At 38.9% G+C, this 12,795-nt stretch overlaps 1 protein-coding gene across 1 annotated transcript in view; it reads right to left on the reverse strand.

Annotated features, from left to right (window-relative positions):
• Positions 1-548: 548 nt before the first annotated feature.
• The window catches only part of ZNF804B (zinc finger protein 804B), a 76,655-nt gene continuing 64,408 nt past the window's right edge, over positions 549-12,795 (reverse strand). The window contains exons 3-4 of the mRNA XM_078149662.1: positions 8,334-8,464; positions 549-4,242 (exon numbers count right to left, since the gene is read on the reverse strand). Of these exons, the coding sequence (XP_078005788.1) occupies positions 549-4,242; positions 8,334-8,464 (3,825 nt within the window). The remainder of the gene's footprint in view (positions 4,243-8,333; positions 8,465-12,795) is intronic.

A 12,795-nucleotide genomic window follows, 5' to 3' on the forward strand; every position in this document is an offset into this window, starting at 1 on the left:
TTGCTTTTTTTTTTGATTTACCAGTTCCCTTTGCCTGTGTAGACAGATCCATAGTCTATTTGGGTTTAAGAGACCAATCAACACTTAGCATTTAGTCAAAGAACCATTTTGTTGCCATTGTCACTAAACTGATTGGCTGCTTTGACTGACTATTCAATCAAAACAATGAAATTGCTTGTGTATGTCAAAAATAGAGTTCATTATTTGCCAGCTGCCATGTCTTTTTTTCCTTAAATGTTAATACCATGCCTAGCAAGTTCATCCAAAATGTAACACTGCCTCCTCATTTGTATCTCCTTTTTTGAAGAAATTATTTTAAAGTTAATGGTACTGTTCTTTCAAGTGAAAAACTCATTTAAAAAACTGTGATGATCAAATGCTTAGTAATTCCATATTTATACATGAACCCCAATCTTGCCAGTTTACAAGCCCCAACAACTTTTTATTCTGACCACAATCACATACCTCATTTCTAAAACATCTTTCAGAAGGCAGACACGATCTCTTCTTAAGACGCAACCCCTACCCCCAGAATAGAGAGGTAATTGTTAGTTCAAGTGAGCAGAAACATTCAACACTTCTTTTACTCTATTGAACTGCTGTATTTGACCAGAGCACGGATGATGACAAAAGTCTTGCCCTTGAAACACAGGCTGAATTAACGGATTCAGAGGATTCAGATGAATGATCGAAGCCGCAACTGGATTCAAGTGAGGCCTGAATAAAGTTGGAATAAATGCACCATGAGGCAATGGCTGGAGGGCTAAGTGGGATGGGTGAAGGTGGGTAGCAGGGACTAGATGGAGGGGGTGCCCAGACAAGAAAGTAGGGTGTGTAGGGATAACAGCAGGAGTCAAAGGTGAAAATGAGATGGGGGTAAAGTGGGTTTGAGAGAGGGGATGCAGGTGAGCTATAGGGAGGTGTCCTCCATGAGGATTTATAGAAGCAGAGACAGCAAAGTGTTGCAAAAGAGTGTGATGGATGGTTGTAATGGATGTGTGCTGATGGACCGGCACCGATGGCATCGCGGCGGTAGAGGAGAAGGCAGGGGTACCTGTGGCTTTAAGATGTTTGGACAGGAACTGCTTCTGCATATGCTGCTGGGCTTGTAGCTGAAGTAGCCTGTATTTGTCTATTTCATCAGGTGTAAATGTTATGGGCTGCTGTGTTAAAGGTGGAGAGATGGATTTGTGGTAGACTTCCCTTTCTGTTTCACCATATTTCTGCATAGTACTGTCAAAGTAAGAGTTGATATTCCCTTCTACTTCATTTATGTCCATGCTGCCATCGTGTTGCTCTGAGATTTTTTGTTCCTCTTTGGTCTCTGTTGAATTAACACCCGAATATCTAATAGATGGCAGAGCACCAGGGAAATTATTTGGTACTGGGTCAGAGCTTTGTAGAAAAGGTTGGGTTCCACTAATTGAGGGGCTCAATTGTTCCTTTGGAACAGTGTTCATTTTTATGTTTGGGGACCAATAGTCTGTTCCTATTTGAATTATACCTTTCAAAAGACAGTTCTCATCACCAGTGTCTGACAAAGCAGCATCGTGCTTTGTATGTGATCCTTCATCCTTGTCTCTCTCAGCACTTCTTTGAATCAAACCGCCTTTATTCTTGGTAACCGTACTTATGTTCTGCGTTTCTTCCAACAAAGCAAACACTGGTGGGCTGTGTACGGGTGCCGGGAGCTTAATTGCAAAGTGACTTTGGGAGGGATCCTCCACTTCCATCTGGCAGCCATCTGAAAAGACCTTGCCCTTGTTTATTTGCTCCTGACATTTCTCTGGGTGGGCTCTCTCCAAAAGCCTCAGGGCTGGCAGTGATGTTTTCTCTCTTTCTGAAATGTGAAACCCTGAGATCCTTGGGGTTCCACTGTCTCCATCTTTCTGTGGCCAGTCGATCAATTCAGAGGTATACTGGACGAGGTTTATTTTTCCCAGGTTGGAATTGTGAGGGTTTTCCATGTCCTCCTGAATCTCACTGCCTTTATTTGGGTAATCAGTTTTCTCTCTTAAGAAAGAGCCTGAATTTCTGTTCCAAATTCCTGGATTTTCAGAGGATCTGTCACTGCTCCTAGAATGCCTTGTGAAACAACTTTGGGTGCTGGGGTCCCCAGGAGGTTTACTGGCTTTGGGGCCTAGACACAGGTGTCTAGTCTTTCCCTGCCTTGACTTATCCCTGTTGTAAGTATATCTATATTTTGATTGTTTTTCATTTCTAAACCCACTCCAGAGTTTGCAGTTTCCCCCTCTCTGACTTTTTGATGGGAAATGGCTACTCCTTTCATCATCATTGGAACAGGGTAAAAAGTTGTGCTTCCTAGACCATTCTTTGTGCCCTTCCTTGGGGTGGCATTCCTTTCTACACACATAAAGCAAAGTGTCTTTGCTATTTTCACTGGACCTGTGACTTGAACAAGTGCTCCTGTGGCTGCTTGTGCTATAAAGAGAGATGTCAGAAGAACTAGACTGTCTGTCCAGAGAAGACTTTGGAGAGGAAGATTTCCAACACCTATCAGAATTTCCATTCCTTTTGTATTCTGAAGCTTCTCTGACTGCTTGAAGGTGATTTTCATTCATCCTCCCATGAAAGTCCTTCCCACCATCACTTACATCACTGATGCATTCTGCTAAACTGGAACTGAATGTCCAAGGGTCTTGGTTTCCGCATTTGTACCTCAAGTGAGTATCCCACGTAGCAGATTTATGTTTTTTAGTCCTAGAGACGTAGGGAGAAAAACACTTGACCTCACTGGCATCATTCAGGGTTACCCTTTGGCAACCTTGCAAATGGTCCTTCAAAGGTCCCATAGATTCTGTTTCATGTGGATGCCTCTCTACCACACAATCCTTTTCAGAGGCAGCAAGATAAGCAGGCACTTTAGGATTTTTTTCACTTAAATCATTTGTACTATATTCCTGTTCATTCACATTTGGCTCAGAGTTATTGAGGCCTGATTGATATTTTTTCAGGGAACATTTCTCATCTAGATTACATTTCATCTTCTTTGGTTTCAGTGACTGATTATCTTCTTGTATCACTATTCGTTTATCTTTGATTAAACCTGAGGCTTGGCTCTCCTTTTCTATCTGAGTTCCAGAAGGCTCCATATAATATTCTGCATTCTTTTCGTTTTGTTTATTAGCTCCTTTTGTGTTTCCAGAATGTTTGAAATCGAAATACAATGGGTTACAGCCATAAGAGAGGCAGGGTTTTGTTTTTGTAAATAACAGAAGCTCTGTTGGCCACTGGAGGTTGGTGCTGCCATCTTTACCGAGCACATGAAGGAAAGGCAATGCTTTGGATTCTTCTCCATGGATTAATGTATCTTTTACAAGTGTTTCCATGTTTCTTTTAGCTGTCTCTGCTTTTTCAACTGATTTTATTCTGTTGTCCATTCTGGAGCTGGGATTTAGCTTAATTGAATGCTCTTGTCCCATTGGTGATGGAAACTCATCCAGACATTCAAATAACCTATATTCGCTGTGCTTATGTGTGGTCTGTGGTGTGCAAAAGGTATTTGTTTGGTACAGGTGATAGCTATGGCCTTTTGGAGAGTCCTCAGTCTCATTCATTTCTTTTCCATGTTCTTTTTCTCTAAATGAAGAATTAAAATCTATACCTGAAAGATGAATATGAGATTTGGACATGGAAGAATGGATGTGGATGGCGTCTTGCAGTATCCTATCATTAGTAACATTCTTGTCTTTCAAAACTTTAGTTCTTATGGGAACAGTGCTGGAGATCATTTTTTCTATATGACCTCGGGGATCATTTATTACTTTCCCCCCACTGAGTGCCATGTCTCCATCTGAAAACGTACAACCCTTCCAGCTCACCGTTGCTTGTTTTGTTTTGTGGGTGGGTGATTTGGCGCACTCACACGTTTCTTCCGTGTTCTCATTGAAAACTGATGCAGAGGACTCCAATTTTAGATGAGCTTTTTTGGAGAAAGAGAAAGAGACACCTGTCCTGTGACAGGGATTGCTGCCATCAGAAAGTGGCTGTAAGATCCGACTTCCAAACAAATAATGTCTCTCAGTTTGGAACAAGCGTCGATTTTGCGTAATCTGACGTTGTTTGCTGGAAATGCTTCTGGGGATGTTTTTACCTTTAAGGAGAACAGAGCTCTTCATGTATCCCATATTTCTGCCATCCTTAAATGGGATAACTTCTTGTTGAAACTGCTTTTCTGGGGCTACTCTTGGTGCTTTAAATACTGGCCCACTTCCAGACACACTGAAAATGTTAACAAATATGGTGTCAATGACTCAGGAATTAAGTTCAATACCATAGAAATTTGAACAGTGACACAATCATCTCAGGGAAGGATTGGACTGCTCTTATTTTAGTTAACCAGAGTCGTTCTAACAGATCACTTGCTCGGTTTTACAAACTGCAGGACTTGTAGTCCTCTGCTTTGTAACGGCAACTTCTAAGCAACCATCAGGCCTCCACTCTTACCTTTAAAAGCTTTTTAAAATAGTCAGCTACACAAAAGATAACCAGGCCTCCACCTTATCTTTTCTTAGAGCTCCAAGGGAAAAACAAAATATTTCCATTTTTTCCATAGAACATCTTCAGAATTACAACAGGGCCTTTGAAAAGAGTTCTTAAGTCATTTCCCGGGAACTCAGAAAAAGTTGTCCTTGGAAGAAGAAATAAAAGAGCCTTTTTAAAAAGAATTGCATCTTAAGAATATAAGGCTTGTTCATTTCTCTTTTCTGCTTATTAATTAACTTGCAGTTTGGGGCATCTCAGTTCTATTTCTCTCTCATTTTATATTCATTTTTAGAATATTTAAGAATAATAATAATAACTAGAATACAGACACCAAAAACACAACAAAGGTCCTGCCCTCTGGGAATTTATATTCTTCTACTCTTGGGAATCTCAGTACCTGAAATATCTCTTTCTGGAATGTTTCCTCTTATTTTGTATTCATTCTTGTGTTCTTTTTCTTTAAATGTTGCACTACTTAATTATAAGTTGGCCTTTACATCCCCAGGCTTTAGCATCGTGCCTGGCACATAGTACGTACTCCAATGCTTATTAACTGCTAAGTCTTATATTCCTAATAATTTCTTTAGTTCAATTGATTCTCATTATCTGACTCAAGCCTACCTTTCCAGTTTTACTGAACATAACCTTCCTACACATACTTCTACATACTCTACAAGGCACCTAGGTTTCTCAGTAGAAAGAACACTGGACCTGGAATCAGGAAGACCTGAGTTCCAATTCAGCTTCACACATTCAGAAGCTAGCTGTGTAACTCTGGGCAAGTCACTTAACTTCAGTCTGACTTGATTGTTCTATTTGAAAAATGGGGATAATAATAGTCCCTTCCTCTTAGGATTGTTTGTGAGGATGAAATGGGATGATGTTTGTAAAGTACTTTGCAAATCTGAAAGCCCCTGTATCAATCATATACCAAATCTCACCATCACTAAATATAAAAATCCTGACTACCCTAGCCATTTTATCCACACTACTAGGAGGATGAGGAGGATTAAACCAAACACACCTGCGAAAAATCCTAGCATAGTCATCTATCTCTCACATAGGATGAACAATCGTTATTATCCTAATCAACCCAACCATAGCTATATAAATGCTGGCTATTATTATCATTATTGTTGTCATTGCTACTGCTACTGTCTTTTCCCTCTTTTTGAATCCCTAGCTCTTAGCATAGTGCCTGGCACACAGTATTTAATAAATATTTTTTTACTATTATTATTACATTCTAGCCAATTTGGCAGGCTTGCTGTTCCCTATATAATATTCAGTTTCCTATTTACAAGCTTTTGTGCATGCTGTCCTCAAGCCCTGTGATATACTTCCTCCTAACCTTTGCTGCTTAGAATTTCTACCCTGCTTCAAAGCTCAGTTCAAATTTTACCTCCTATAGAAACTTTGGACTTGAGAAATTTTAAGGGATTGAGAAAAACTTGAGGAAACATACTGTCAACAAAAGTTAAATATAAAAATATAGAGCATAAATAAATGAAATATATGGAAAAAGTAGATATAAAGTAATTTCCAGAGGGAAGAGATTAGCAATAAAATACTACCTCATGTATAAGCAATTTTTTTGTTGCTGTTATTCTTGTACCTAGGGCCTAGAATGATTCCTGACACATGATAGGTACTTAATAAATGCTTATTGAAAAAAAAGACTGAATTTTAAAATATGGCAACACAGTAAATGAAATATTAGTTGAAGAAACTAACTGAATCTGGTCCTACAGTTGGTATGTGCATAGCCACCACAGAAGCAACCCTATTTTGCTTTTTGTTGCTTACTTTTTCAGTTGTGTTGGATTCTCTATAACCCTTTTTGAGGAGGGAAGTTTTCTCAGCAAAGATACTGGAGCGGTTCGCCATTTCCTTCTCCAGCTTTTTTACAGATGAGGAACTGAGACAAACAGGGTTAAGTGACTTGCCCGGGGTCACACAGCTAGTAAGAGGCTGAGGTTGGATCTAAACTCATGAAGATGAGTCTTTCTGATTCCAAGGTCAAGGCTCTATCCACCACACCACCTAGCTGCTCAGAAGCAACCCCACCACTGTTTTTGTACGATATGTTACAAATGGATATCTTCGCCAAATCCCCATTTATTATCGTTTTGTTGTTGTTATTGTCTTTGCTTCCGTCATGCTGAAAGAAATGTATCTGATTAAGGACCATGAAGCAACCCATGGGTTAAAATTAAAAAACAAAAACAAAAAAACCCATTAATGATATTGGTTGAAAGTTGGTATGAAGGCCAAAACCCATTAAAAATTTGGCAACAGAAACAAATACTTGTGTATAAAAAGTCGACCAAAAGTCTCAGATAGGGTTGACACATTATAATAAGCTAACTACAATTTCACGTAGAATGAATGCCTCGAAATGGAGACACTTCCCTATGAAATAAATCTGACTACTCTTCAGTGGTGATGTAATTAAGTCACTTACTACAAAGATTGCTTACCATTCATTTAAGCAAGAAACACTTTTTTACTGCGAGAGCGTCATGCGTTTTATAATTTATCAGGTTGATAGCACTAAATTAATTAGCTGCATTAGTGTTCTGCATAATGATTTATAGATACAAACATCTCATCCTATAAATTAAATGGGTATTGGGGACAATTTCCTTTTTCTGAAACACTCAGTGGATGTGTCATAAAATCTCTACTTCTTAGCTGCAATGGTTTATTCGTATAACTCCTTGTTTCCTTATAATTATTAATTTAGCCAGCATTAAGAGGAAAATGTAAATGAGGTAATTACATCTCTGTTTGTCATTCAGCCATTGATAATGACATTTATTCAAGGGTTTGAGTGAATACAAAGTGATGTTAGAGAATTTACAGAGTAATCAAAGAGATATTACCATTCAATTTTCTTCTGATGACATAAAATAAACCAAGTAAATTATAGTGCTCGATTTATACTAGGAAAATATAAATTTAGGTCAAGTTAATAAGCTAAATACTATTATTTCAGAATCATTCTTTGGTTTCTTCTCAAAGGGTGGATTAAATGAATAGTTTTAGAAGAAGGGAAAATCCTAAAAAGACAAGTAATCCATTTAGAGACTTTAAATATTAGAAGTATTTATTATGTTTCCCTCTCTTCTTTGCAAAGAGTAGTTGACTGTGGGTATGGGATACTTCATGTACTGTTGGGATCTCTAAAGAAGGAAAAAGGAAACATATTTCGAAGTGAAAGTGAGGTAAAAAACAAAAGATACTGACACGTGCACATATATACATATACATATATACACACATATATATACACACACACACATACACATATATATATATATATATATGTGCGTGTGTGTGTGTTTGTATGCATGCATGTGTGTGTATAGATGGCTGGATTGAGCCAGCTAGGTGGTATAGAAATTCAAGGGTGGGGAACCTGCAGCCTCGAGGCCACATCTGGCCTTCTAAGTCAAGTGTGGACCTTTAACTGAATTCAGGGCCACATTTGAGGGCCACAGGACCCCCACCCCTACATAATGGATAAAGCACCCAGAGTCAGGGAAGTCTGAGTTCAAATCTAGCCTCAGATACTTATCAGCTATATGATCCTGGAAAAGTCACCTCACCACTGTCTGCCTCAGTTTACCCATCTGTAAAATGGGGATAAATATAGGATTTTTTTTTTTGTGAAAATAAAATAATATTTGCAAAGCACTGCAAATCTGGAAGCACGTCAATGCTATGTAAATATTAGCTATAATATATACATACACATGAAGCATTCACTATTTGGTACTATTTCAGATGGCCCATGTTCATGGGTTTGAGCTTCTCATTCTCACCATTCAGACTGCTGCCTTAATTCAGCCAGCTGATGTAGCCGCTTGAGTGCTTTTTCTTGTTTCTTCTCATCTTTCCATGACTTAGAAGCTACATTTCGAGCAAATTCCCGTTGTTTTAATTCTTTCAGTCTCTAGGGGAGAAAAGTTAAAATGAAAAGTAGTAAATAAGGGGCAGCTAGGTGGTACAGTGGATAGATCTCTGGCCTTGGAGTCAGGAGGACCTGAGTTCAAATCTGGCCTCAGACACTTGACATTTACTAGCTGTATGACCCTGGACAAGTCACTTAACCCCAATTGCCTCACCAAAAACAAAGCAAAAAATAGTAAATTAATACATAGGACAATAATGTGTATTCTTCAACCTGAAAATCTCACTCTCCTCCATTTTGGCCTGAGTGTGTTGTAGCTTTCTTGGAAAGAAGAGGATGAAGGTCTTTGTGTTTTTTTTTCCCTTTCTTCTCACTGTCATTCTTTATCCTACTTCCAGTAGGAAGTACCTCTCTCTGAAGTTCAGATAGACGTTAATAGAACTGTCCCCAAGCTCTATAAAGAGCTCAGGAATCAGCTTTCTCCCTCCCCTTCATTCTTATGAATCCTCTCATGGTTTTCTGATTTCATCCAAGCCCTGTTCCTGGATTAGTAGCAATCCAAAAAAGCATGAGAGTCAGAGTGTGGAGCAGTGGATAGAAACCTGACCAGCACCAGAGTCAGGAAGGCCTGGGCTCACATCCCACCTCTGACTTGCCCTGGTCAAGCCACTTAACCTCTCAGTGCCTCAGGAAACTGAAAATAGGGAGTGTACGCTAATTTCCATTGATACGATCAATTTCTTCACAAGTAGCTCTTTGAATCAACAAAATCAAAGGTCCAGGCCAAGTACATAGATACGCATGTATGCAAACACAGATTTACATATAGATAGATGTATCTACACATAGATATATTTTCTGATGCACATATGTGTAATTATATACACAGCGCATTGCATCATATAAACTATCAGTAGATGCCAAGGATATAAAAGCAGAACCAAAACAGTTCTTGCCCTCAATCAACTTATGTTTTCCTACTTCCTTTCACCCCTTTTTGCCAGAGGAAGAAACTTCAACTGCTTAAATTGAACTCAGAAAAAAACGCAAAACCCTGTAGGGATGAGTGGGAGAACCCAGACAGACAGCCTCAGTACGGTGCTCAAGTTAAAATAGCCCCCAAAGGGTTTAAAGCGATTTGTTCTTTGTCTCTAATGCCGAGATGGCTTAGTATTTACATTGCGAGGCACTCTTCGCCTGATCAGCTTTCCACCTCTTGGTCCTCCACTAAGCACAGAGAATCACGCTTAAACCCAAATGTCACCAGGTTTCCACTGAAGATCAAATGAACATGCCCTTAGCTCTGGGCTCAGGCCTAGATTTGTAGCACATTTGAAGGTCAGTCTTTCTTAACCCAAACAGAGTGGTTTGAGACTCGCACTGCAATCTGTAAGCATTTACTCTCTCTTTATTTCCAAGGGCAAATTTAAAGAAAATAGACAAGCATCCACATATAGCAGAATCCCTTGGCTGTCAAGTGAAATAATCGTGCTATGTTGGCTTATTCCCTACCTGGAGGACAGAGTTCAAAACTTTAAAGAACATTAGCTTCTTCCTTGAGAGAGGTAACTCATGGGGAATTGTTGTCAAATGACTATGCCCGGAATCCCAGACTGCCACTCAAGCAGCAGAAAGGATAAGGTATAAACATGAACCTTTTAAAGGGAGAAGGGTAGTGGGAATTCATGACAAGAGAGTTTACAGAGAAAAGAGAGTAGCCACAGGGGAAATGGTGGTGTCAGCCTGATGGTATAATATAAAAAATATACTAGCACCTCCTTCAGGAAAGAAAGAGCTGGTAGAAATAAAAAGTTGGCCTATGTATTTGATATGAAGCTTAAAAAATATTTCATTATAGCATTATCTTTAGGTGGGCCCAGAGCCCTCACTAGCAGAACTTTCCTGACCCCATTGCTATCAACATAGAGATTGGGTGTGCTTCGGGGATAGCCAGAGAGGAATCATTCCCATGGTGAGTGCCAGCCCTGTGTCTTGGCTCATTGTTCTGTGCCAGCCACCTCTACCTATCAGGGTAACATACCTCATCCAACCACAGAGGGATAATTGGGGGTCGGACTGACCTCTTAATCTACGGTAAATGTATTTGTAGTCTGATGTTCTCTGTTTCCTGTTGTTTAGCCCCTGTGTGATTTGGGGGGAAAGTTCTGAATCTGGAATCAAAAGACCTGAACTCAAACCTGTGTGACTGAGCAAGTCACTGAACTTTCCTGCTTTTCATTTTTTTTAATCTGTAAAATTAAAGCATTGGAATAGATGGCCTCTAAGGTCCCTTTCAGGTCTGAGCCTATGAGTTTAATAACCTTTCATTGAATTTTTCAAGGTCACATAAGTGGGAAGTAGGAGAACTGGGACCTGAGCCCAGGAACGGGACTCTTTCAGTTAAAACACATTGCTTCTCCTAACAGTATTATGATGATGGCAACCTCATTCCCATTAGAAGAGATACCCCAAGCTTTAATTGTTTGCAAAAACATTTAACATTTTTGGAAAAAAAAAGACATAGACATTGAAAAATGTCATTTATTGACACTTGTAATGGATAGGCAGTCACTAGAAAGTACTCTGGGGCACACATTCATTTGGGAAAACAGAAACCATTTCTACCTGTCATAGAGAGCAGTGTGGAAAGAAAGCAGTGTATTGTGGAAGGCATGGAGTGAAGAGGGATGCCATTTCTTCTCTTGACAGTTTGAATGGTAATCAACAAAGCAAAGGGAAAGGCTCTAAGAATAGAAAGGAAAAAAAAAACTAGCTGCATTTTCCCTTCTAATGATGTAGGGTGGATGCCAGAGAAGTAAAGGGAACCAAAAAATATCAAATTATCACATGCATAAGTTCACAAACAGGTGTTTGGGGACTTGAAAATGAAAAAAATTAGGAGTGTCAACACTGAACAGCTGTATGACATTGAGTATATCTTTAAATTCTCTGGACCTCAGTTTTCTTATCTGTTAAATAAGGTATTTAGACCAGATAACCTCTAAGATCCCTAAATCTGTGATTTGGTAAGATATAAAAAACAGATAAAAATATGCTTCTCTATCCTAGGCTTGGTTTGATTTCTAAGACAATGGGAAACCAGCTGTTATCTTCACATAGGTTTATAGATATAAAGATAGAAGGGACCCTCAGGTCATCTAGCCAGTGGTATCAAACTCAAATAGCAACAAATCCCTGCAGGTAGCATACTGACTTAGAAAACCACAAATTCACATTATCTATATTGCATCGTATTTTTATTTATTTTGTTAAGCATTTCCCAATTACATTTTAATCTGTTTCAGGCTGCTTTCCTACCTTTTGTCAGTGATAAGAACAAGCAGGAAGTTTGACACCTCTGATAGACCCACCTAATCATTTTAGAGATGAGGAAAAAAGGGGACCCAGAAAAGTGAGGGTACTTAATGAGGGTCACCCAGATAGACCCTGCATCTTGCCTTATAGTTCTCTGACTGCCTCCCCTACTGGAGTTCAACCAGTGGGGTTGAACTAACTCAAATGCCAGAACCAGAATTTGAATCCAGGTCTGATGATTATATATCCAGCATTCTTTCATTGTATCCTCTCTTCTTGGCCCCAAGACTACTTCCATGTGGCCTTAATCCTGTTTTGAAATAAATCAACTGTTAAAGGGCTTTTCACCAATTTTGTTCTAATTATCTAATGGAGGTGGGGGTAGGGAGGAGAAGCAGGCTCCTCTTTAACATTTGGCAGCTATGAGCAGGCCAAGAAATCAAATGCTTCCTTCAAAAATAGCTTTCCAGAGGGCAGCCCTTAACTAGGATCTTTCTGCAGCATTTTTCATTTTGACACCTCAGACATTTTTTCAAAGAGGAATGGAAATATCAATTATGTCTTTGGAAACTTTGTTTTAAAGTCTTTCTAAGAATAAAGGCTAATCTATATACAGATCTTCTTCTCTACCCCCTCTCCTTTTCCACTGTAATGCTTGGCACAATAATTGTTATTAGTAAAAATGATGGAGGAACCCTGTGAGAAGTTAAATGCTAATATAATGGTTTCATGTTTGTTTGATTTTTTTAAATTCTCTTATTTTAGAAAACAAAAGTATATCTGAAATATGCTACCTAGTGAAGAATAGAAAAAAAATTAATAAAAGAATGATTGGGTAAGGCACTTAATCTCTCCCAGCCTCACTCTCTTCATCTGTAAAATGAGCAGGTTGGAAATAATAATAATTATTATTATAATTATAACAGCATTTATATGTCACTTTAAGATTTTCAAAGTGCTTTACACATATCGTCTGATTTTATGATAATAGCTCTGTGAATAGATGCTAATATTATCCCCATTTTACTGATGAGGAGACTGAGGCAAAGAGAGGGTAA

This window comes from Phascolarctos cinereus, unplaced genomic scaffold (assembly GCF_003287225.1).
Source record: "Phascolarctos cinereus isolate Bilbo 61053 unplaced genomic scaffold, phaCin_HiC Scaffold_1;HRSCAF=81, whole genome shotgun sequence".
Classification (NCBI taxonomy): domain Eukaryota; kingdom Metazoa; phylum Chordata; class Mammalia; order Diprotodontia; family Phascolarctidae; genus Phascolarctos; species Phascolarctos cinereus.